Raw genomic sequence first — 27,017 nt, forward strand, 5'->3', positions numbered from 1 at the left:
TAGAATGAGTTGGGAAGTGTTCTCATCTCTTGTTTTGGAGTTTGTGAAGGATTGGTTTTCATTCCTCTTTAAATGTCTAATAGTATTCACCAGTAAATCTGTTTGCCCCTGGGCTTTTCTTTGTGGCAAGATTTTTGGTTACTAATTCAGTCTTTTTACTTGCAGGTCCAGGTTTTACTGTTACTTCTTGAGTGAGTTTGATAGTTTGTGTCTTTCTAGCAATTTGGCCATTCCATCTAGGATACCTAATGTGTTGATGTATAGCTTTTTTCTTTTCTTTTTTCTTTTTTTTTTTTTTGGTAGTATTTCTTGATTACCTTTAATGTTAATGCTGATAATGCTTCCTTCATTTCTGATTTTACAAACTTAAGTCTATTCTGGTTTTTATTCTTGGTCAAATTTTTGATCTTTTCAAAGAACCAACTTTTGGTTTTATTGCTCTTCTCTGTTGTCTTTCTATTCTCTATCTTATTTTTTTCTGCCCTAACTTTTTATTTATTTTCTTCTCTGTGCTTGCTTTGGGTTTAATTTTTGATTCGTTTTCTCTTAAGGAGGAAGGTTAGGTTATTGGGTTACTGGGTTGAATTTTTTTTTAATATATGTGTTTATTGCTATAAATTGCTCTCTAAGCACTGCTTTAGCTTCATCACATAACTTTTGCTGTGTTGTTTTCCTTTTCAGTCATTTGGGAGTTGATTGGTCTTGAGAATCTTCTTCCCAGTTCAGTCATTTGGCTGTTTGCAGGAGACTTCAGTTCCTTTCCTTGTGAGCCTCCTCAGTGCCGCTCACAGGACAGCTTTCTCCAGAGTGAGTGATGAGAGAGCAAGAGGACAGAATAGTGTGGGTGGGGGTCACAGCGAACACCAGTATTCAGAGTATCCAGGGTAGAAACCATATTGTTTTATACCCTAATCTTGGAAGTGACATACACTTCTGCAGTATGTTATTATTAATCACACATTCCACCCTTAATACAATGTGGAAGGGACTACACAACCCTGGAAACCAGGAGGTGGGAGTGGGAATCATTAAGGACCATCTTGAAACTGGCTACTACAAACAACTTGCTAAACTCTTGAATTAGATAAATTTGGAAAATGAAGAGATAGGGCAAAAATAAATTATTTCTATCTTCTTGGGGCATACCATTTCCATTTGGCAACATATTTTCTCTTCTAGCCCAGGGTTTGTGAGTTGCCTGAATTTTGAAACTATCTGAGTTTATATCCCTGGCCTAGATCTTTAGTTAATTCAGTTTTTTTTTATAGTTTTGATAATTTGCACAAGTATTCTAGAAGGCTCACTAATCAGCAGCTGAGCAGCATTTTCTTTGTCTCTTTCTCTTTTTTATCTTGTTTGTTTGTTTTTTGCCACGTCCTTTGGTCTCACACATAGACTTATTCCCAATATAAACAAAAACTGAGTAGATGAATAGAATAAAGTAGCATTATCTATTCGGCTTTAAACTTAGCTCTAAACTCAATTCTAAAGTATAGCCCTAGTCACATGATATGTCTGATCATATTTCTGTTGTTTTTTGATAAATATAATTATTTTGAATTGATAAAGTGATAGTAGCCAATACATTACAGGATAATTAACCAAAATACCTAGAAGTAAATCAGTATCTCCTTTTAACACATAATTCAAAGCAAGATTAGGTTTGAAAAAAGATGGAAAAGAGTGTTCACAGATGCCTTCAAGGATTCCTGGAAGTAATAGTCAAGAAATGGTGTAAATTGGGAATCCTTATGTGTAACATGGAAATTTCTCATTTTGTTACAAATCACTTTAGTTGGGTTACATGTGCTAATACTATCTATTCTGGAGCACAGTATATCACATGGGCTTAGAAATTATGTCCTTTGTGTTTTCCCAGCTAGTTAATAATTTTACATATTAACCTAGTTAGTTAATATTTTTACTTATTTGACATTTTATGATTTACGTAAAATGTAACTGCTTGGCCTGCATCTTTTTGTTTCTGTTATTTTCACTATAACCTAAGATAACAGTGGAGTAAATGTCAGCTATTAAAATGACAAGTACAGGAGTTCAGTATTTTATCTACAATCTCATATAACTTTAAAATATCCTGTGAGCAAGACTTATTATGACTACCAAGGTTCTATTATCATTTCCATTTTTATGAACAGAGAAACTAAAACACGGAGGGGTATGTAACTAGCCTGAATTCAGGAAGATGGCTAAGATTTCAATCTATAGCTAAGTCTTTCTTTTTTCATTAAAATACAGTTGACAATATTACTGTAGTTTCAGGTATACTATGGAGTGATTCACATTTACATGCATGATGAAATGATCACCATAATAAGTCTAGAAAGCAACTGTCCTCATACAAAGTTAATACAGTATTATTGACCATATTCCTTGCGTTGTATATTCTCATTTATATGTGGACTCTCAGAAACAAAACAAAAACAAACTAAGCTAAAACAGACTCATAGTTACAGAGAACAAACAGGTGGTTGCCAGAGGGGAGGAGTGTTGGCGGATGAAATAGGTGAAGGGGGAAATTAAGAGGTACAAACCTCCAGTTATAAAATAAATGAGCCACGGGCATGTGATATATACAGTTGACCCTTGGACAACGTGGGGGTTAGGAGCACTGACCCTCTGCACAGTGAAAAATGAGTCTAACTTTGCAGCGGGCCCTCCATACTCGGGGTTCCACATCTGCAGACTGACCAACCATGGACTGTGCAGTACCGTAGTATGTATTTATTGGAAAAAATCCATGTCTGTGTGTACCCGCACAGTTCAAACGCATGTTGCTCATTGCTCAACTGTATAGCCAAGTCTTTTTTTCTCGTACTCAGAAACAAATAGTACCTCTCTTCCCTACTGGGCTCTAAACAAAGAATAAATGTGAGGACTATAATGTTACTTTTTTTATAGGCCCGTAATCCCTTCTCAAATGTTTTTTCAGAGTTCAGTGTTCTTTGTTTTGAAAGAGCTAATGTAATGGAGATGTTTATTATGTAACATCTCCAGCAGGTCCAAAACAGCACCCTGTGATCAAATATATTGATACTTCTGCAGGACCATAAACAGATTGATGTCGGCTGAGGTCACATTTTGCTATCAGATATGGTGGAGGTAGTTTTGTTGCCTTTCCTCACCTTTAAATAGTATGTTTTCTAATCTTCTTGCATTTTAGAATCATGGATCTATAAAAGTAGATGCTAGTTGGAGGACTTGCCTTTAGATCTCTTAGACAATTGCTCCATCTAATACTGAACCCCAAAACTAAGGAGACTCAACCCTTCAGTCTCAGACAGCCCAGGATCAGGGCAGGCCTGTTCACACAGCACTGATCTGCCTGGGGAAGAGTTGAGGCATTTAAGGAGCAGAGGAGCATGTTGGTTTGGCCAAAAAGTTCGTTTGGGTTTTTCCATAACATCTTACAGAAGAACCCAAACAAACTTTTTGGCCAACCCGTTATCTCTAGAAGTAGGCCCACTTCTAAGAGGAAGAAGTATGGAGCCTAACCAAATACACTTAGTCATCCTTCCTAGTTCACCAATCATTCTGCCTCTGAAGGAGCAGAGTAAATAAAAGGATTGGGGTGAGGCCAGTAGTGTGTGTGTGAAAAAAGCCACCACCATCCAATATTAAAACTATTTATTACTTATTATATACTGTGTTTATAAGTGGTCTATCTTTATTCCACACCTCTTACAAAATCATTCAATTGTTTTTACCTCTTGTACAGGTTTCAAGCAGAATTGTATATGACTGCTGTCCTTTATTTTGGTTGTAGCTGACCAACATGTTTTGGGACCAAGGACTGATTAAGACCCTCAGTAGTGGTACTGCTGTTTTTATAGGGGAATCTTAGTAGATGTGCACTGAAATATTTAAGAGTGAAATCTCATAATTCTGCAATTTACTTTCCGGTAGTTCTGCAAACCAATAAAAGTAAAAAGAAGGTGAATGTGGCAGAATGCTAACAATTCTTGAATCTTGGTAGAGGCTGTCTGTGTCATTGTAGTGTTCTTTATTTTTTTCTTTCTGATTGAAATTTCTCAATATGAAAAATTGAAAAAAGAAAAAAATCCTTGATGATGACATTTAGGCTATATATGAAGTGCACATTTGACAGAATTGAAGAATTAATGGTAATGAATAGTTGCAGAGTTTAGATATTTTCTTTAATAGTTAATGTGTATACCTACTCTATTAGGTTAAAACTTGCTTGGTTACTTATATATACAATTTATGTTCACATACTAAGTGTCTTAGTATCTTGTAGAATACATTTGAATTAAAACTCTGAAAATAAGCTGTTTGTTTTTATGTCTAGTTGTTTATATTTTAGTTTGGGACCAAAAATATTTATTTTTAAGAAACAATTAAAAATGCCAAGTTTGGGGTTGATATATTCTCATAATACTAATTAAACCAACAAGGTTTTTGTTGCTAAGTCCTAGAAACCATTTGCAATTATGGACTGAATCTGAGACTTGTGAAATCATTAATTTGTAATTAAGATAAATTTAAACATAGGTATTTTGCATTCTCTTTTTTAATTCTTATTATATTTATTTCTTCCCTAGATCTTCCTCAGAACTGTGATCCTAACATTCCCCTAGTTGCTCAGGAATTAATGAAAAAGATGATACGTCAGTTTGCAATTGAGTATATTTCAAAAAGTGGTAAAATTCAAGAGAATAGAAATGGTTCAATTGGACCAAGTCTAATATGTAAGAGTATCCAAATGAATCAAGCAGAAAACTCCCTTCAGGAAGAGCAGGAAGGCCCCTTAGACCTCACTGTGAATCGAATGCAAGAACAAAATACTCAGCAAGGTAAGATTTGTGTGTATGTGTGTGGTATGTGTGTGTATGTGTGTGTGTGACATATAATTTTATGTTTTAGTATTCTTAAATATATATAACCTTATATTCACAGAGAAATTTACTTCGGAAGTAATATTACTTGTAATTAACCTATGTAGTATGGACTAGAGAGAAGTGCTGAATTAGAGCTTTTGTATTACATTTGACTTTGTTTATAAAACTGGAAGTGAGAGTTTCTCTCAATGTTTTTTCACAGTAAAGTGTATGGTGAAAGAATTCTAGCAAGCAACCTAAAAGGAAAGTGTACAAATAAAAAGATATATATGATAAAAATGTATTTTTGTAATGTACAGCTGAGAACATTCATTAAGCACTTGCTGTTCAGTTTTTTGCACTTAGGTGAAAGATAAAAAGAAATAGATGACTTGTATTCAGTTGTTTATGATGTAACTAGGGAAAGAGAAAAGTTAATGCATGGGATAAATATAATTAACTATATGGAGATACATTTTTCATAAGAAGCATGAATGATGAGGCGGTATTGGTCTTATCTAATTGTTAACTGAAGGAAGAGTTGTGATTCTCAGAGGAAAAGAAGGAAGACCTTAAAGTGCTTGTGGAGGATGCCAAACAAGTGTTTGCCTGGAGAAGAGAGAACAAGTAGCTTTTGTTAATACAAGTTAAGGATAGTGTTGTCGGGCCTCAAAGCCAGAAAAAATGTCAGCATTAAGTTTGATTGCAGAAGGCAATGTGGTGTTGGAGACTGTAAAGAAGAGTACACTAGTCAGTGTTTAAAGAAGATAATCTTTTCACTGTGTAAGACATTAAAATTGAGAGAGGCTGAAATATGGAAATACTTTTCTCTTTTTGCTTCCCTAATTGTAGGTTGTTTGAGTTCATTTATGTAGTAAGATCTGAGAAATTTGAGATAATAATTAGGTAGGTTATAAGACAGAGAAAGAAATGTTGAAGATGATTTTGATGTAAGTCTTAAGGACAAAAATATATCAATACATTGAATTTTGGAAGTTAGAAAGCATGGGATTTTTAGAATTTTTGTTTGTCTTGCTTTTCCATGTTTCATACCCTCTTATATCTCTTCTCCTTTGTGGGAGGCAGTTCAGTGTTCTAAAGAGACTAAAACATAGGCTTTGGTATCTGTGACAGACTTGTGGTTGAAATCCCAGCTCTGCTACTTAAGTTACATGAATAGTTAACTTTACCTATCAGAGCTTTAATTTCCTCATTTGTTACTTGGCAATAATAATAACAAACCCATTGGAGCAATATGAAAGTTAAATATAAAGTCACCAACTCATAAAAGATACTCAGACATTAGTCTCTCCCTACTCTCTACCTCCTGTTCCCTACCACCACAGAAGAGAAGGCTTGGAAGTAACATGGTAGTTATCTGTAAATATTTGTATGGCTCTTCCACTAAAGTAGGACTGAACTTTCTCTGAATGGCCCAATGAGTAGAATTAGGATCGCTACCTAGAAGTTAGGTGGAAACAGATTTCAGGTCCATATAAGAAAGAATATTTCTAAAGATCAGACATTTTTTTTAAAGGGGAAAGGGGAAAAGATTCCCTGGTTGCCTTATCATTAGAGGCATTCAAAAGCATCAGATGAGTGGTTGGAATAGATGACATTTTAAAAGTAAATTTCCAGTCCTTACATTCTGTGATTCTATGAATTTAAGTAATAAGGCAGACCCAAGTATATATAGAAAATAAGTAATGTAGTTACTTATTTAAATTATTTTGATGTTCTAGACAAAGTGCACAAATATATATGTTAACATTCTGAGGCTGAAAAGTCATTTAGTTTAGTGTGGCTTGTAGTGTATAAAGCATGGGAGAGAATGGTAATAGGTGAGGCTAAAGAAATAGGTAGGGGTAAGATTGTGAGAAAGCCATGCAGGAAATAGTAAGGATTTTGACTTTTCTTAGGGCCCTAGAAAGCTGCTAGGTTTCTTTAAGCAGAGAGTAACAAATCAGATTTTCTTTTATAAAACTATTCTGCCGTGGTATAGATTGGTAAGCTCTAGCTTTGTCTACTTGCATACCAAATTTTTTTTAATGTAGCACATGTATGTGTGTACCTATACACACCAGTACCTTATATGTACTAATATTTCCACAAATTAAAATTTTTAAGGTTGAAATAAAGATGTTGTAAACAATTTTTAAATGTCTTGCTAATCGTGGTGACTTCACCCCCAGTATCTTATTACACAATGTAGACTTTGGAGCGTTTCATTAGTAATAATACAAGGTATAAATCCTTATTTCAAATGGTTTCTTAAGAACTAAAAAAACTTTTGGACTGACTTCACTGTTCATACCTTATAGTATAATTAGTAAAATGCTCATACTAGTAGTAGCAGGATTAGTTCTGCCTTTGTTTGTCTATTATTTGCTAGTGCTAACTTTTTTCACATTATTCTCACTGTAATTTTGCAACAATACTCGTTTAAGTCATTTGTTCATTTTGTGATTTATTTTATTCAGATTAGATGCTGTAATCTGTAAATCCAGTAGATAATCTAGCCATAAATAATGTAGATAATTTATGGATTGTCTGACCTATAAATCTATAAAATTATTAATCCCAAATGGTTTTACAGGTAACTTTATATAACCTTAAGGCAGTAGGTAATTCTTATCTTTTACAGACTATTTTAAAGAATAGAAAAGAGAAATATTGATATAATCTTTATCAAAACAAGGCATAGATAGCAAAAGAAAGAAAATTTGCAAGCTAGTCTTATTTACAAACCTAGGTACAAAAATTCTAAACAAAATGTTGGCAAATTGAATATAGTGAATTATAAAAACATTATAAATGTTTTTATAAATTATAAATGTTTATAAACATTATAAATGTTTATATAAATTATAAATCATAAAAACATTATAAATCATCTGTGGGGAAGCACAGATGATTCTGCATTTGAGACACCTTTATGATTTTACACATTACAAAAAAAAATCAGCCATATCATCCTAATAGATACAGAAAAAATTTACAAAAGCTGACACATTTATTATAAAAAATGCTTATCACCCCAAGAATAGATGAGTACTTCTGCTATGAGGGACATCATAACCAAATGATTTAAAGTAACAGACATGATAAAAATTTTCAACATTTTATGAGACGTCTTGACTCATGTAACGTGAGGAGAAAAAAAGAAATATGAAAGTAAGCAATAATAAGTAATAGGTTATAAGGAAAGAATGAACAAAATTGTGGTTACTTACAAACAGTATGATTGTGTATATAGAAAATATGAAAGAATATCTATGTAAAGTTTTAGAACTGATGAAAGAGTTCAGAAAAGGTACTACTCACAAGATTAGTATGATAACATCCAATTAGAAAATCCAGTTTTTAAAAAATCTTCTACAATAGCAACAAAGGCAGGAAAAACATTAAAACACCTAAGATTGAAGCTAATAAACTAAGACCTTACGGAGAACATTATAAAACTTTATTGAAGGTTATAAAAGAAGACTCCCAAAATGAGTGATTATATTTTAAATGAATGGGAAGACTCTAGAAGATAGCAGTTCATCTTTAATGTACTTAATAATTCAATGTCATTCTAGTCAAAATTCTGATAGGGTTTATTGTGAAAAATGACTTGCCAATCATAAAATTTATGAGTAAAACTTAAAAGAGCCAAGAATTACCAAGTCAAGGTGGTGAGGGACTTCTCTAAAACATATCAAGACTTTGTATAATAATTCAAACAGGGTGCTATGGGCCATATACAAGTCACTAGGACAGATTAGCAAGCCCAGAAGAGATGTCATTATAAATCACCAGGATGATGGCCTGTTCAGTAAATAGTTCCAGGGCAATTGCTTACCCACTTGGAGGGGGAAAAAAATGGATCCCTATCTTACACCGCTCACAAAAGTAATTTTAGTTGGGTTAAAGGGCTAAATGTTAAAAGCAAAACTAAAAGTTAGAAAAGATAAAGGATTATATCTTAATGAATTTAAAATAAGGAAGAATTTCTTAAGATGCAGAAATAACAATCCATGCAATAATTGTGTAAATTTGTACTAAAATGTAAAACTTAAGTGTTATAAACGTCACTGTGAAGAGAGTGAAAATTCAAGCCTCAAATTTGGAGACAGTATTTACAACTGATGTAACTAACAACCATTTAGCTAATCAAACAGAACTACAGCCAATGAGGAAAACATGACACCTTAGAAAAATAGGCAAAAACAGTTATCAGAAGATTACAGAATAACCAAATAAGCAAAGTAAAAGATGCTCAAAAGAATATCCTGCTCAGCTTTCATCCCAATATAGGGTTCTTTTATTCTGTCATATAAAAGATGGTAATTCAACCTCTGATTGACAATAAGTACATGCAAAAAATCGTTGTTTGACAGCTCTGACAATTAAGCTCCTATCTCTGAAACATCCACCCTTCATTTTATATTTCTTCCATCTGCAGTAATTATTTTACTCAATAGTACTGTAAATATTTGTAGAAATTATTGTATCTCCAGACTTCTCTTTCCCATGCTAACCTTTAGGGTTTTGGGGTTTCTTTTCCATCTGCAACAATATGAGAAAATTTTTCCTTGTACTTATTATTAGTGCTGTAAATATTTGTTGAAACTATTTTGTCTGTCTAAACTTCTGTTTCCATGCTAATCTTTATATAGCTTCTCTAATTGTTCTTCATAAATCAGTTTCCATACTTCTCATTTTCCTTGTCCTCTCTTCCACAAACTGTAGACTGACTTAAAATATTGTTGCCCTGAGAGATACATTCCTATTTGCCTCTCCATTGTACCTTCTAACCAGGTATTTCAAATATTAGAGAGATTTCTATGTGCACTTTCATTTCTGCAGATTTGTATAAATACTCTGAGCCTCAGAAACTGGGAGAAAGTAAGTTATGAATTCTTTTGTCCTGGAGCAGTAGCTTAAAAAACAGGTAGAAATAACATTAGCATAACCAAAAATAATTTTTTTTCGATTTTAATCTGGGCCCAAAGTAAAAGCTTCTCCTGAATTCCAAAGTACAGGAAGAAATTTGCAACTTACGGACCTTTATCATTATTGTGACAACCATGAAGAATTTACCAGTTCTGTACAAAACAAGATCAAATGTGGGCAGAGATGAAAGAGCAGCACTTTATTGGCCTTGGTGGTGGTGTTGTCTACCATGAGGTCCAGTGAATATTCTGGTAGAATCTTCATTATAGTAAATTTCTCACTTCATTGTAATTGTTTCCGTGTTTATCTCCCCACTGTAATCAACCTTTGGGCGCAGGAACCTGTGTATTCACTTTTGTATCCCCAGGGCGTGTATGATATATGACATATTGGATTTACTGGATTAAAAATCTTCACTATTTTCAAATGCTATTGACAGCTGAACTGAGAACTGATACTTGATCATTGGATTTATGGGTTTTTAGCAGTGAAATTTCTTATTTTAAACATATTGGATGGAAATTATCCTGAAATATCGTTATACTTTCTTAAACAACATATGGAACATTGTGTCATGATGAACATTAATTATTGCACTGACCTGTAATGTCTTGACATTTTTAGAATTATTCTCCCTTAAGCTAACTGGCAACAGATTAAGTTAAAAATACTTTTAAGAAATTATTATTTCACATTGCTCAGTAGGCTAAACTTTGGAAATCATGTCTCCTAGATTGAATAAGATTTTTTTAAAAAATAAATTATGTATGAGACATATAAACTAGGCTTCAGGTAAATTTTATATTTCATTGAATGAAATATATAAATTTCAGTGATATGTTTAATTGTTATTAAGTATCCTTTGTTGCTGCTGCTGCCATTCTAGTCTGGTTTCTTGGCTGAGATTAAGGTAGGTGACACTGTCAGCTGAGATGTTAAACTATAATTAAAAGAGCAATGTATCATTTTATGATATCACGTATTATAAACTACGCTGTTTATAAATGAAGTTTGTTGTTACTCTGTTAGGAAAATACTGAATAGTTTGTTTTTTTTTAAATATCAATTCAGAAGATATTTCCATATCTGCTAATGAAGGCAATAAAATTATCCATCTTGTTTTTCTATGCTGAACTTTTGTTTTCCAAGGCTGAAGACATATGGAAGAAAATGTTATGTTCCATGCTTGAGAAGATACCATATTTTAGTAAACCTGAAGAATAAAACATATCTAAATGATTCACGTCCCTTCTGATCTAACCTTCTCTAACTCTAGGGATAGACGAAACAGGTGGTTTTTTAAAATTCCAAATCAAAGCCATATCACTCATCTGCTTAAAAACACTTAAAAAACAAAACAAAACAAAACACACACACACACACACACACTTTAATGGCTTTGAACTGTCCTTAGGATAAACTGTAAAATCCTAAACTCACCAAGATCCAGATCCTACCTATCTATTCAGTCTCATCTTGCACCTTTCTTTAGTCTTCATATTGGTTTTCTCTGTTTCTTGAATGTCATATACTCTGGCTTCAGAACATTTGTACATGCTTTTGCCTCTGTGTAGAAGCCACTCTACCCCCTACCCACACCAATTTTTTCTAAATAAATTTTACTTGGTTTTTCTTCAGGTCTCCATTTAAACATCACTTCTCTAAGAAAAACCAACCCCACACCTCCTAAATTGGATGCACACAGACATAACACATGCATTCTTACTAATTACCACCAAAATTGAGTTTCGGTCTCATATTTTCCCATAGCATCCTGTATTCTTTTGTAGCCTCATAACCCTTGTAATTATTTCCACCATCTTATTTTGTGCTTTCTGTTTGTCCCATTTGTTAAGCTTTTTTCCCTCCTTTGTTATTTTCTTTTAGATTGCATTTTTTCTTTGCTAATTTTGAAGTTATATACTCTACTGCTGTTCCGTTAGTGGTTTCCCTAGAAATTTTTTAATGCTCAGTTAACTCAGCAGTTAATGTAAGGAATTTTTCTTTTTTTTTTTTTTCACTGCGTTGGGTCTTCATTGCTGCATACAGGCTTTCTCTAGTTGCGGCAAGCAGGGGCTACTCTTAGTAGTGTTGCGTGGGCTTCTCATTGCAGTGGCTTCTCTCGTTGCTGAGCACAGGCTCTAGGCACGCGGGCTCAGTAGTTGTGGCACTCGGGCTCTAGAGCGCACGCTCAGTAGTTGTGGCGCGTGGGCTTAGTTGCTCCACGGCATGTGGGATCTTCCCGGACCAGGCATCGAACCCGTGTCCCCTGCATTGGCAGGCAGATTCTTATCCACTGAGCGACCAGGGAAGTCCGGTAAGGAATATTTTAACTTCTTACCTGCCCTGACACAATAGCCATTTTATCAATGCTTTTGTTCTCTTTTTATGATATCACAATTAAAACATTGTAACTATTTTATATAATCAAGTTTTGTTTAGATTTACATACATGATTACCTTTTTCCTTTGCTCATTATTTGTTCTTATATCTCGAAGTGTCTTCTGGAATCAGAGATTCCTTTTTTTTTTAACATCTTTATTGGAGTATAATTGCTTTACAATGGTGTGTTAGTTTCTGCTTTATAACAAAGTGAAACAGCTATACATATATATATATATATCCCCATATCCCCTCCCTCCCACCCTCCCTATCCCACCCCTCTAGGTGGTCACAAAGCACCAAGCCCATCTGCCTGTGCTATGCAGCTGCTTCCCACCACCTATCTGTTTTACATTTGGTAGTATATATATGTCCATGCCACTCTCTCACTTCATCCCAGCTTACCCTTCCTCCTCCCCGTGTCTCTCAAGTCCATTCTCTACATCTGCGTCTTTATTCCTGTCCTGCCCCTAGGTTCTTCAGAACCATTTTTTTTTTTTTTTTTAGATTCCATATATATGTGTTAGCATATGGTATTTGTTTTTCCCTTTCTGACTTCACTCTGTATGACAGACTCTAGGTCCATCCATCTCACTACAAATAACTCAATTTCGTTTCTTTTTATGGCTGAGTAATATTCCATTGTATATATGTGCCACATCTTCTTTATCCATTCATCTGTCGATGGACACTTAGGTTGTTTCCATGTCCTGGCTATTGTAAATAGTGCTGCAATGAACATTGTGGTACATGACTCTTTGAATTATGGTTTTCTCAGGGTATACGCCCAGTAGTGGGATTGCTGGGTCATACGGTAGTTCTGTTTTTAGTTTTTTAAGGAACCTCCATATTGTTCTCCGTAGTGACTGTATCAGTTTACATTCCCACCAACAGTGTAGGAGGGTTCCCTTTTCTCCACACCCTCTCCAGCATTTATTGTTTGTAGATTTTTTTTTTTTTTTTTGCGGTACGCGGGCCTCTCACTGTTGTGGCCTCTCCCGTTGCGAAGCACAGGCTCCGGACGCGCAGGCTCAGCGGCCATGGCTCACGGGCCCAGCCGCTCCGCGGCATGTGGGATCCTCCCAGACCGGGGCACGAACCCGCGTCCCCTGCATCGGCAGGCGGACTCTCAACCACTGCGCCACAAGGGAAGCCCTGTTTGTAGATTTTTTGATGATGGCCATTCTGACTGGTGTGAGGTGATACCTCATTGTAGTTTTGATTTGCATTTCTCTAATGATTAGTGATGTTGAGCATCCTTTCATGTGTTTGTTGGCAATCTGTATATCTTCTTTGGAGAACTGTCTATTTAGGCCTTCTACTCATTTTTGGTTTGAGTTTTTTTTTGATATTGAGCCGCATGAGCTACTTGTATATTTTGGAGGTTAATCCTTTGTCAGTTGCTTCGTTTGCAGATATTTTCTCCCATTCTGAGGGTTGTTTTCTCGTCTTGTTTATGGTTTCCTTTGCTGCAGAAAAGCTTTTGAGTTTCATTAGGTCCCATTTGTTTATTTTTGTTTTTATTTCCATTTCACTAGGAGGTGGGTCGAAAGGATCTTGCTGTAATTTATGTCATAGAGTGTTCTGCCTATGTTTTCCTCTAAGAGTTTTTATAGAGTCTGGCCTTACATTTAGGTCCTTCATCCATTTTGAGTTTATTTTTGTGTATGGTGTTAGGGAGTGTTCTAATTTCGTTCTTTTACATGTAGCTGTCCAGTTTTCCCAGCACCACTTATTGAAGAGGCTATCTTTTCTCGATTGTATGTTTTTGCCTCCTTTATCAAAAATAAGGTGACCATTTGTGCGTGGGTTTATCTCTGGGCTTTCTGTCCTGTTCCATTGATCTCTTTTTCTGTTTTTGTGCCAGTATCATACTGTCTTGATTACTGAAGCTTTGTAGTACAGTTTGAAGTCCAGGAGCCTGATTCCTCCAGCTCTGTTTTTCTTTCTCAAGATTGCTTTGGCTGTTCAGGGTCTTTTATGTTGCCATACAGACTGTGAAATTTTTTGTTGTAGTTCTGTGAAAAATGCCATTGGTAGTTTGATAGGGATTGCATTGAATCTGTAGATTGCTTTGGGTAGTAGAGTCATTTTCACAGTGTTGATTCTTCCAATCCAAGAACATGGTACATCTTTCCATCTGTGTATCATCTTTAATTTCTTTCGTCAGTGTCTTACAGTTTTCTGCATACAGTTCTTTTGTCTCCTTAGGTAGGTTTATTCCTAGATATTTTTTTCTTTTTGTTGCAGTGGTAAATGGGAGTGTTTCCTTAATTTCTCTTTCAGATTTTTCATCATTAGTGTATAGGAATGCCAGAGATTTCTGTGCATTAATTTTGTATCCTGCCACTTTACCGGATTCATTGATTAGCTCTGGTAGTTTACTGGTAGCATCTTTAGGATTCTCTATGTATAGTATGTCATCTGCAGACAGTGACAGCTTTACTTCTTCTTTTCCAGTTTGGATTCCTTTTATTTTTTTCTTCTCTGATTTCTGTGGCTAAAACTTCCAAAACTATGTTGAGTAATAGTGGTGAGAGTGGACAACCTTGTCTTGTTCCTGATTTTAGAGGAAATGCTTTCAGTTTTTCGCCACTGAGAACGATGTTGGCTGTGGGTTTGTCATATATGGCCTTTATTATGTTGAGGTAAGTTCCCTCTATGCCTACTTTCTGCAGGGTTTTTATCATAAATGGGTGTTGAATTTTGTCAGAAGATTTTTCTGCATCTATTGAGATGATCATATGGTTTTTATTCTTCAATTTGTTAATATGGTGTATCACATTGATTGATTTTTGTATATTGAATAATCCTTGGGTTCCTGGGATAAACCCCACTTGATCATGGTGTATGATCCTTTTAATATGCTGTTGGATTCTGTTTGCTAGTGTTTTGTTGAGAATTTTTGCATCTATGTTCATCAGTGATATTGGCCTGTAGTTTTCTTTCTTTGTGACATCTTTTTCTGGTTTTGGTGTCAGGGTGATGGTGGCCTTGTAGCATGAGTTTGGGAGTGTTCCTCCCTCTGCTATGTTTTGGAAGAGTTTGAAAAGGATAGGTGTTAGCTCTTCTCTAAATGTTTGATAGAATTCACCTGTGAAGCCATCTGGTCCTGGGCTTTTGTTTGTTGGAAAATTTTTAATCACAGTCTCAATTTCAGTGCTTGTGATTGGCCTGTTTATATTTTCTATTTCTTCATGGTTGTCTTGGAAGGTTGTGCTTTTCTAAGAATTTGTCCATTTCTTCCAGGTTGTCCATTTTATTTCCCTTTCTCTTCTTTGTTCACACTGCTCCCGGGGTTCAGCTTTAGATTTGGACCCGCTGCTGCGTGTTGGTCGCCTGAGGGCGTCTGTTCTTCACTCAGACAGGACAGGGTTAAAGTAGCAGCTGATTAGGGGGCTCTGGCTCACTCAGGCTGGGGGGAGGGAGGGGTTAGGAATGCTGGGTGAGCCTGCGTTGTCGGCAGAGGCCAGCGTGATGTTGCAACAGCCTGAGGTGTGCCCTGTGTTCTCCTGGGAAATTGTCCCTGGATCACGGGACCTTGGCAGTGGTGGGCTGCACAGGCTCCAGAGATCCTTTTAATAAAGGTCTACTGGTCGTAAACCTTTGGGATTATTTTTCCAGTTTCTTATTCTTTTTTTTTAACCTTGATCTTCAAAGAGATTTTTTTTCTGGGTACACAAGTCTAAGCTGACAATTATTTTCTTAGCACTGCTACCATGATAGTGTCTTGGCTTCTATTTTTGCTATAACCACCCAACAAATCATCTTTTCTTTGTAGGTAAACTTTACACGCTTTTTGTTTAGCATCTCTCTCTCACTTTTCTCTCTGTGTTTTGTTTATGCTTTTTTGCAGGTTGTCCTGGATATGTTTGGGTATAGATTTCTTTATTATTTTTTTCTTTTTATTCATTTATTTATTTATTTTTTGGCTGTATTGGGTCTTCATTGCTGCATGCGGGCTTTCTCTAGTTGCGGTGGGCGGGGGCCACTCTTCATTGCGGTGCACGGGCTTCTCATCATGGTGGCTTCTCTTTTTGCAGAGCACAGGCTCTAGGTGCGTGGGCTTCAGTAGTTGTGGCACGTGGGCTTCAGTAGTTGTGGCTCATGGGCTCTAGAGTGCAGGCTCAGTAGTTGTGGCACATGGGCTTAGTTGCTCTGCGGCATGTGGGATCTTCCCAGACCAGGGCTCATACCCATGTCCCCTGCGGTAGCAGGCAGATTCTTAACCACTGTGCTGCCAGGGAAGTCCCGGGTGTAGATTTCTTTTCTTCATTCTGCTTGGAGGTCCTATCATTTCTAAAACCGAGGACAAATTTCTTTTATCACTTGTGATTTTTCAGCCATTATCTTTTCAGTGTAATGCAGCTCCCATTTTTTCTCTTGTCAAAATTTACTGAGACATATTTTGGATCCTCTCATTCTATCCTTCATATCTCTTATCTTCTCTTTCATATCTTCCACCTCTTTGTCCCTTTGTGTTATAGCCTGATTACTTAATTTAGAACTATGTCCAATTCACTGATTCCCTCTTGAGCTATTCTAATCACTGTTTTACCTTTGTCTTGAGTTTCTAATTTGTTATTATTTTTCCATTTCCAGAAGTTATTTGTTACTGTTTTGAAATATGCCTGTCAGCGTGCCCCTAATTTTACAAAAAGACTCAATAAGCAAGATATCAAGAGAGATTTGAGAGGATTATTTTAGGTAAGGTGGTCAGGAAAGCCTCCCAGAAGAAATGAGTTTGAACAGAGAATTGAATAATGAGAAGAAGTCCTCCACATGAAGATCTGAGGGCAGGGCATTCCAGGCAGAAGAAATATCAAAAACAGAGAAAAAAATATCAGAAATCAAAGAAGGCAGGAGCAAATCAGGTATGTTTGAGGAACTGTATGAAGATTGTCTCAGTCACTTAAAAATCAAGAGACTAGTCAAAACTTTTCCCTAAAGTCAGATTATAGAGTGTCAAGAAATATAATTGTTATGGTATATTTAAGCTGGATTTTTCTCTTTTCTGTTTTGTAAAGAATATCACAAAAAGCCATGCACTTTAAATTCAGAAGTTCCATAAATAAATGTTATGTAACTGTCACTTGACTAACCTAATTAGCTGTACGAAGTATAAAAAGAAAATCAATTTCTTTATAGCCATTACATTTCCTGAATATTTGTTATAGTTTGATATAAAATTGGCCACTCTATCACCACATGGTTTCCAGGTGATAATTCACTGAGTTTTGGTTTCCCTTATAATTTTTTCATGTATTTTCCCTCCAAATACAGCTTCCATAATATGTACCTTAACTTTGAAGTTATCAGTGTGCCAAAATGGGGTTCAAAATAACAGCTTGAATAGAGTAAAGCTGATATTACTTCTCTATTTAAATCTTCCTCTTAGTTTTCTGTTACATGAAGAACAAAATTTAAGTTTTCTTTCCATGACCTACATGGCTTTGCTAAGACCTTGTCCCTGTCTACCCCTCTGGACTTAACTCCTTTTCCTCTCTTCCTGGCTTAGTATGTGCAAGTCATACTGTCTGTCTATTTCTGACACATTCTAAGCTCACTTCACTTCTGAACCTTCACTCTTGCTGATGGCTTTCCTGGATTACTCTGCCTTCTTCTTTCTGTGAAGATCTTCTTCTTTCTGTGGCTTTCTGTGAAGATCTTCTTCTTTCTGTGGCTTGGCCCTCTTCATCATTTATATCTTAGCTAGAATATCAGCTTAACAATAAGACAATAATAAATGCCAGTGTATAAAAATAACTTCTGAGTGATAAAGGAGAAAGCACCATTAGAAAAATCAAAAGAGAAATAGTAGTCTATGAAAAAAGTATTTATAATTTATATTACAAAATAAAGGACTAATACTCTAATGCATTAAGAGTTTCAAAAATTGAGAAGTGAAAGATATACCACTGATAGAAAAATGAGCATTGTTTTACTGTCAATTCATAGAAGAAGAGGTTTTAAAAGCCTTTAAACATAGGGAAACACACTTATAAACTCATAGGAAATAGTCATATATGGTTCACACCTATCAGACTGATAAGAATTCAAGTTTAACAACATAATCTTTCTGGTGAGACTGTGAAGAAACAGGCACTCTCTAGTATTCTCATTGCTAGGGGAATACTAACTGGTAGAATCCTTCTGGAGGGGAATTGACAATACAATACGTGTTAAAATTATATATGCATTTACTCTTTGAGCCAGAAATCTCACTTCAAGGAATTGAGCCTATAATTACACTTACACAAATATTGATGATATACACTCAGGGTTATTCATTGGGCGGCATTACTTACAATAGCAAGGGATTAGAAGTAACCCAAATGGTTAACTAAATTACTGTACATCCACACAGTGGCAAACTGAGCATTTGAATAAAAAGAGTGAGAAAGATCCCTTTTTAGTGGCATTTTCAAGTTTTAGGAGATAGAAGCAAGATACAGTATATGTATGTTCTCTTTTTGTATAAACAAAGCAGGAAAGATAAAACCTATAAGGGAATGAAGTAAATGAGGTGGAGGAGGCAGGACAGAAGTGTTGTGAATGGACCTTGTTATGTAGTTTTATATAAATGTTCAGATCCCCAAGAATAAGCATTTTTTAAAGTTAAAGCAGTCCCTAAAATTTGAAAAAGAATGTAACAAATGAGCATAGCTGCATCAAGTTAGTAATATATTAACACTAAGAAAAGAATGATGTCAGGTGACTTTACCCAGTATTTTGACTATACATTCTTGGTGGAATATATTCTAAGGACAAAGGAGTGCTTCAAAGAAATGCTAAACTTCTTTTAGTAATATTAGTAATAATATTGCCATTGTTTGTTATTTTGGATCTCTAGGATAAATCAGATATATAATCATGTTAACATTGTTTTGGGAAACCAAGATTTTCAGGGTAAGAGAAGAAACAAACAAGTGTAAAATCAAAGTAAACACCCTGTAATATTACATATGTGTAGATTGGAAATGTCACTGCAAACTCATGATTTTTTTTCTTTTCAAAAATGTGCATTTCTTAGTCTGACCACTGAAATATTCTAAAAGCAATAACACGACAGCTCAGTGGCATTGAATTTAGACCAAGATTGTGGTCTTCTAAACATTATTTTCCCTTAAAGGGAAATAGGCTTCCTTGGAATCCAGGTCTGGATCAGAAAATGTACAAGATGAGCCTGGAACATCTTGTGCCAGCAAGCAAGGACGTGCCAAAGACTAATTTGTCAACCAAATACAGGAGGCAACGTTAAGGGTTCCCCATTGGCCAAATAAGAGAACATTTAAGCATCAGAAGGAAAAACAGTTTCAACTGAAACATGTTGAATGTTTTAAAATCCATTAGTTCATGATAATCCAAAAAAAACAAAAACAAAAACAAGGTGCCCCTCAAAGTCATTAGTCTACACTGGAGAAGCATAGCATACCAACTCCTTACTTTGAAAATGAGCAATTAGAGGAAAGAGTTAAGCATTTATTTTGCTTTGCTTTTACAAATTGTATTTCAGGACAACCAAATAGCCTTTTGAGGAAGATTCTTAAAGAAGAATTTCAGTTAATAAATATGGCAGACACGACAGACTTAAAATATTATTTTGCAATGCCTAGTAAGATAACTGAATCAAACATTATCAGAAGATAAAACTATTAGAGGAGAGGTTGCTTGGGGAACTTTACAATGGAGAGGTCAGGCTGTTGTCATCAGAATACACTGATCACTTAGGCATCATTAGAAATAAACTTTATACATCACTTGTGAAGTATTCCTGCCAGAAACGTTGAACATGAATCTAAGCGATTTTTTAGGTCAGTGGTTCTCAAATGTGGTCCGGGAAGCCCTCAGTGTCTCTGAAACTCTTTCAGGGGATACACCAGGTCAAAACTAATAATAACATATTATTTGCCCTTTTCACTCTCATTCTCTCACAAGTGTGTAGTGCAGTCAGTCAGAGGCTGATGTATGATTTCTGAACACATTGAATATAGAAGCATATATGAGAATCCAGCTGTCTCCTATTAAACAAGAAGTTTAATAGAAGCTAGGCATTTAAAAGATTTGCAAAATTATTTTTTAAAGTTCTCACTTTATTTTGACAATGTTATTTTTCATTAAAATGTTTTATAAACATTTATAGAGTTATCAATTACAAATATTTAAAGTTTTTAATTAGTTTAATTTATAATATGGTAAATATTATGACTCACCTAAACAAAAGTTCTTTGAGGTCCACAGTAATTTTTAAGAGTGAAGAGATCATGAGAACCAAAAGTTTGAGAACCATTTGCTTTAGAGCAAAGTAAACGACACCATAGGAGAGCAAAAAGAACAAACCATAATGTGAGACATTCTCTAGTAGAACTGATGACCTGGGCTCTTCAAAAAGTCAGTGTCATTATTTTAAACAATGAGGGAAAGGGCTGCTATAAATTTTAAGAGACATAGCCATCAAGAATAACACAGACAAATTAGCTCCTAATTTGAACATACAAACTGTAAAAAGACATTTTGGACTCACTAGAGGAAATTCAGTACAAACTAAGTATTAGGTGATAACAAGGAATTTTTATATATAGTTATGTACAAAAATGTTCATATGTTTAAAGATGCATAAGAATATAGAAATGATGTGACAGCTGGAATTAACTTTAAAATACTTAAGTAGATAGAGATAAATAGAGCAAGTGTAGCAAAAATTTAGGTAATTGTATAAACTGAAGAGTGGATAGAAGCAATCATTCTATATTTTTGCATTTTTGAAAGGTATCTCAATTAAACTTCTTTTTTAAGAAAGAGCAAGTCATCTTCCCAGAGGCTTTAACTGATCATTTATTCCAACATAGTAACCTCTTCCCACCTGCCATTGTTATTATTCTGTCTGTCACTGTGTTTTATTTTCATTGTAAGGCCTTACCACCTTGTGAAATCAATATTTTATTGACTTTTCTTTGTTCTACTAGAATGTAAATTACATGAGAGCAAGAACATTTTCTGTTTTGCTCCCTACTGTTTCCTTTGTGCCATTTAGAAAAATGGCATATTATAACCATGCAATAAATATTAATCAAATGAATGAACTGTAAAGCTCTGCACTGATCTTTTATTTATCCACCCAGAAGTAACTGATTCGGTTTTCAATCCTTCCAAATCATTTTCTGGAAAAACATACTCAACACACACACTTAACACACTCTCACTCTCTCCTCCCAGAGCTCATTCCCACAAATCATTCATTATATAATCCTCTATAAGTTGTATTTTTTAAATATTTTTAAACATCCATATGTTACTGTTTTTCTGCAGATCCATTTTAATACTTAAATTGATCTACTTAGCTGAATAGTATTCAATTTTCTGGAAGGATCACATTATACTTAATTCTGTATCTTCAGGTATATAAGTGAACATGCTCGAGCTGATATTTTGCAGTCAGTCTTAATTTTTACCTTAGGACATATTCCTAGAAGTGAAATTGCTGCATAAAACAGCATGCATAAAGCTGTTAGAAGTCAAGATAGTGGAGGTAGGTGTAAGGACCAGAGGAGATATGATGGGGGGCTTCTGGGTTGATGGTGGTGATCTAGGTACTATTTACATCAAAATGTTCAGTTTGTGAAAATTCATTAAATTGTGTAGTTAGGTTCATTCTTGTTATGAATGTTGTATTTCAATAAAAAGATTTTTAAAACTCATAAATCACTTTTAAATGAGCATGTTAAGGGCTAGCAAGTCTAAAGTCTTCCAATATGATGTTGTAATAAGTATACATCCCACATTTTAAATGTTTGGTTGAAACTTAAACTTACATAATACACAGTACAATACATGGGATAAAAAAGAGAGTGTGTTTTTAAAAATATTTTTCAAGGTATTGACTTGAAGCCTTTTGAAACTTTGCTTTAGTTCAGTATTTGTAGAATAACTGAAGAAAGAAAAAAAGAACTGCAGTGAAGGGCTTCCCTGGTGGCGCAGTGGTTGAGAGTCCACCTGCCAATGCAGGGGACATGGGTTCGTGCCCCGGTCCGGGAAGATCCCACATGCCGTGGAGCGGCTGGGCCCGTGAGCCATGGCCGCTGAGCCTGCGCGTCCGGAGCCTGTGCTCCGCAACGGGAGAGGCCACGACAGTGAGAGGCCTGCGTACCGCAAAAAAAAAAAAAAAAAAAGAACTGCAGTGAAATTCTAAAATGGCATATGGTGGAAGTGCTAAAACCCTATTTAATTTTACCAGTAATATTTCCTAATTAAATTTAGTATTATTAATTTTTATATTCTAAATTTACTATAAGCACTTCACTGATTTATTTTGTCCCTTGTCATTATTAGTGAATAGTAGGTGAGTGAATTCTTATGGGATTTCAGCTATGTATGCACTAAATAAAAACACGTCAAGAAAGCAATAACTCTTCCCTTTTAAAAAAGTGTTTGATGTGCAGAGGAAGGCAAATGAAGGAAGGAAAAACCAATGTTAAAGCTTAATTGATGTGCTACTCTGATATTATATTATTTCGTCCATGACCCTGAAACTTTAACTCAATGGTTAAAGAAGTAATAAAAACAATTTTAAAATAAAATTTGGATAAACCCAAGTGATTGCTTTTACACTTTGGTATTATTTTGTTAATAAGTTTGTGGGGTTTCTTCATGAATATATGCTCATTATGGCAAACCTGGGGAAAGCAGAAAATTAGCGAGATCCTGTTAAGTGTGTATTTTATATATATTTGTGCTTATCAGTAATACTGAAATCTTTGGTATATCTTTGTATATAAAACCACTTAAATACTATTTTCTTTTTTTTGCGGTACATGGGCCTCTCACTGTTGTGGCCTCTCCCGTTGTGGAGCACAGGCTCCGGACGCGAAGGCTCAGCAGCCATGGCTCACGGTCCCAGCCGCTCCGCGGCATGTGGGATCTTCCCGGACCGGGGCACGAACTCATGTCCCCTGCATCGGCAGGTGGACTCTCAACCACTGTGCCACCAGGGAAGCCCAAAATACTATTTTCTTAAGATAGATGCCTAGAGGAGTGTGAACATTTTTAAGATTTTTGATAGCATATTACTAGATTATTTAGAAAAGCATTTGTTCCTAAACTGGTAATGTGTGATGGTGGCAAATTTATTGCACCATTACCAACATTGTAACTTGACTTTTTAAAACATTACACAGATTAGAATTGTAGTTGAATACAGAGTCTGGAATAACTGCCTGAGTTTGAATGGCATTTCACTACTTACAGGTATCTTGGGCAAGATAATTAAAACCTCTTTTGCTTTCAGTTTTATCATTAAAAATTGCAAATAAATAAAACCTATTTATATATTGGGCTGTGTGAGCCCTAAGTGGGGTTAAGACATATAATGCTCTTAGAGTGGTGTTCTGCACACTATAAAAATGTTATGGTTTTATATATTTAGATTTTTATATAAGCTCTGTTTTCTAGAAATCAGTTAAATATAAATGCTCAATATTTGAAATCAGGGGAATCTCCTAGAGAGTACAGTAGGGAAGAACAAGAGCTGAAGGCTGACTAGAACAATACATTGAGGGGCTAAAAGAAAGACAGGAAGACCCATTTAAGGAGAGAGATAAGAGGTGATCAAAGACATAAAGTAGAAATAGTATTAAGGTATTTATTAAAACTATTAACATAGGTTTGCATCAAACATCATGAAATGTTACATTGCATTGATTTGGATGAAAGTTTTATTGCTAGTGATTAGTGTTATTATGAAATTTAATTTGGAATATTTTCTCCTTGTCCAAACAACATAAAATGTATGTGATATTTTGTCATTAAAATTCACTTGCCTTCATGTACTGAATCTTACTGATATTTACATCTTTAATATTGATGATAGGTAATGTGTTTTTGAAGGTCTTTTAACTCATGTTCATACTGAGGTATGGACTGAGCTTGATGAATTTGTCTTGTATAGCAACCGGTGACCAATAGTATTGTGATGAGTTAATAAATACGTTTTTAATATATTTAATATTCATATTTAATTTAGTGGTTAGTGATCATCAACTTGATATTTCTAAAGAAAAATCTGTTATTATTAGAGCCTAACGAATATAGAAATTGATGATTAAAAATCATTCTCAGCCTCTTTAACTGAACTGGAGTTTCTCTTTGTGTGAAGCTAACTTCTCTCCCATATAGATATCAACTTTTTGACTCTGCTGTCATTTTCTGACTAGCTGAACAAAGTTCATTGATTTCATGATTATTTTGTCAGTCAGGGTCTGCTGTATGCAGTGCTATATGCTTAGGATTGGTGTGACAGAATTGAGCAAGTCATTGATGAGTCAGTGAATTGGTCTTTATTGAGGTACTATTGCTTTCAGGCCCTTGCTTAGAAGTGAGTCTTGTGAGAAAATCAGCTAAGTAAGTATACTTAATTAGATATAAATAGTAAATAGATTCTAAACGTAGTTACTAAATCCCCACAGTACTATTGGGCTTCAGGTGCTAAACTAGGCAAATTATAATAACACATCATAAATACAGTATAGAAGAATATGAAGGGTGCTATGGGAATATGAAAGAAGGCTGGGGAAAAATTAGGAAAACTTTCTTTGAGGGGACGATCCGGAAGGATGTGTTAAAGTTAGCCAGGCCAAGAGAGCACAGAGCATACTTTGAAGAATGGACAGAGGCAGGTAAGAGATGAGAAAGAATGGTGTCCTTGGAGGAGTGAAAGACTATTCTGTATTATGAGGGTTGTACTTGTCTGCTTTTAATAGATTCTTCATCAGGAATTTGCAGGAGAATACAGAGCTGAAAATAATTTGTAAACAGAAATCCAAATCTTGGTTTTGGAATGCAAATTCTCAAAAAAATTAACCCAATAAAATGTTGATACTCAAGAAATTGCTTAATTTGGTCATGGTTTCAATTTTCCAAACACCAGTCCATTTTTAAAGTTATCTGGTAGTGTCATGTAGACAGTTACCTGACCTTGTTGGTAGATTACATCAGCCTGTCTTTAATCCTATATCTTTTGCACTAGTGTTTGCTGAGAAATAATTAAATCATGTTGTTAATGCTCAGTCTACAGCCAGTAAATGGAAACAATCTGTTTTTATTATTTGGAAAATTTTCTTATATACAGCAAAATGCAGTGTAATGATCATGTTCCTGTCACCCAGAACTAATAAATGTGTTATTTGATCATATTTGCTTCTAATATGTTTTCTCTTGAGGAACTATCACATCTTTTTGTTTATCCTTGAAAGCAACCTCTGACAATACCTACTTATGCATCTCTAAGCAAAATAGTTTTATGTGCTTTAGAGATTCACATAAATGCATACCAAATGCATTCATGTTCATTTACTCCTGCAACTTGCTCTTTCTCATCGGATTAGCAAAAATTAAAAATCTCAACAACACCAAGTGTTGTCACGGTTATGGAAAAAATTTTTAGTAATATCTACAGAAGTTCAAAATGTATACCCTTCTGTCCAGCACTTACACTCCTAGGTGTGCATCTTAGAAAAATTCTTACACGTGAACACAAGAAAACATTTAGAAGGATTTTCGCTTCAGAATTGTTTGTAATAGTGAAAAACTAAAACAGCCTAAGTACCTACCAGTAGGTGAATGATAAATAAATTTCAGTCTCTCTTTCTGTCTTCTACTTATTTTCTGTTGCCCTGAAGCATTTAGCATAAGTGCTTACTTTTTATCCATCAAGTTAATTATTAGTACTTTGAAAATGTATACACACAAAACAATCTAGTTATGATGTGATATCTCCATTGTGAAGAAGTGATGCTGATAGATGCAAATCAGCAGCGGCAAGAAAATGCCCTTTTTTGCCATTTCTGATTTTTTCTTTTTCTTAATCCTAGTTCCCAAGCTATTTCTCCCCTTCTCTTACTGTTTTTGTTTTTTCTATTTCAGATAAACCTAGGGGTTACTCTTTATGATTTTCCTAGGTCTTGAGCCACAGCCTTTATGATGGAAAAAGGAATCATGATACCAGCAAAATATTTTAATATAGGTGACAAAACCACTAACAAAAAGTGAGATTTTTTAATAGATAACATGGGCAGCCTAGGTATGGAGAATGGGTTATGGAAAAAAGATAAAAGCATTTCTCACCTGGGCCACTGTTTAGAGTTCCTAAAGAAGAAGAATCAGGAATATAAGCCTGATTTGGGTAATTCTTTTAAAGATGGAGCAGGGCTTAAGTCTAGCTCATCCTCAAGACTGAAATTAGCTATCAAACCAGCAATCAAGGAGTGGTCCAAAAAGGACAAGAATACCTTTACTGTCCTAGCTAGGGAGCTACAGCCTAATTTTCACACTTAATGTAAAGGAGAGAGAGAAGGAGTTCTCTGCACCTCCTTATTTATGGTTTGTGGAGTAGTTAACCTGAAATCGACCATATCAAAAGTCTAAAATTTAGAACTGGAGAAATTCATTAATTTATTCTGTAACACTGACAAGGAATAACACACTTATGAAGAGTGTATTTTATATGCTATAAACTACATAAAATGAGCAGAATCAAAACGAGTGAATTCAGTGATAAATCTGAATATGGATTAGGTAGTAATGACGTTTTTGAAGATGGTCTTGTAAGACCTTAAAATAGTAAAATTTTAAGTGCTGAAGAAGAGAAATGAGATAGTAAAGGAGAAGACAACATTCATTTCTCTATTTTAGTAGGTTATAGCACTCTCCTTTTGTTTATGAAATACAAATCAGTAAGTCAGGATTCCTGACCTTGAGGAATTCAGTCTCATGGAAGAAAAAGATACGTAAATCAAAAATTGCATGAGAGTGTCGTAAGTGTTATAGGATGCTGTTGACAAGGTGAA

The 27,017-nt window shown here is 35.0% G+C and overlaps 1 protein-coding gene across 14 annotated transcripts in view; it reads left to right on the top strand.

Moving 5' to 3' along the window:
• Positions 1 to 27,017, top strand: part of LCORL (ligand dependent nuclear receptor corepressor like) — a 166,812-nt gene that overhangs the window by 106,373 nt on the left and 33,422 nt on the right. For 10 of the 14 annotated variants that reach the window (XM_027103263.1, XM_027103276.1, XM_027103274.1 and 7 more), the window contains one exon: positions 4,581 to 4,832. In XM_027103263.1, the coding sequence (XP_026959064.1) occupies positions 4,581 to 4,832 (252 nt within the window). Of the gene's footprint in view, positions 1 to 4,580; positions 4,833 to 5,079; positions 7,632 to 9,883; positions 10,218 to 16,779; positions 17,052 to 27,017 lie in introns of those variants that run through there. The other 4 variants (XR_003432186.1, XM_027103271.1, XM_027103272.1 and 1 more) reach the window with 4 other exon arrangements.

Source organism: Aethalodelphis obliquidens, unplaced genomic scaffold, assembly GCF_003676395.1.
Source record: "Aethalodelphis obliquidens isolate GAN/ISIS:26980383/991018 unplaced genomic scaffold, ASM367639v1 scaffold6, whole genome shotgun sequence".
NCBI classification, from domain to species: Eukaryota; Metazoa; Chordata; class Mammalia; order Artiodactyla; family Delphinidae; genus Aethalodelphis; species Aethalodelphis obliquidens.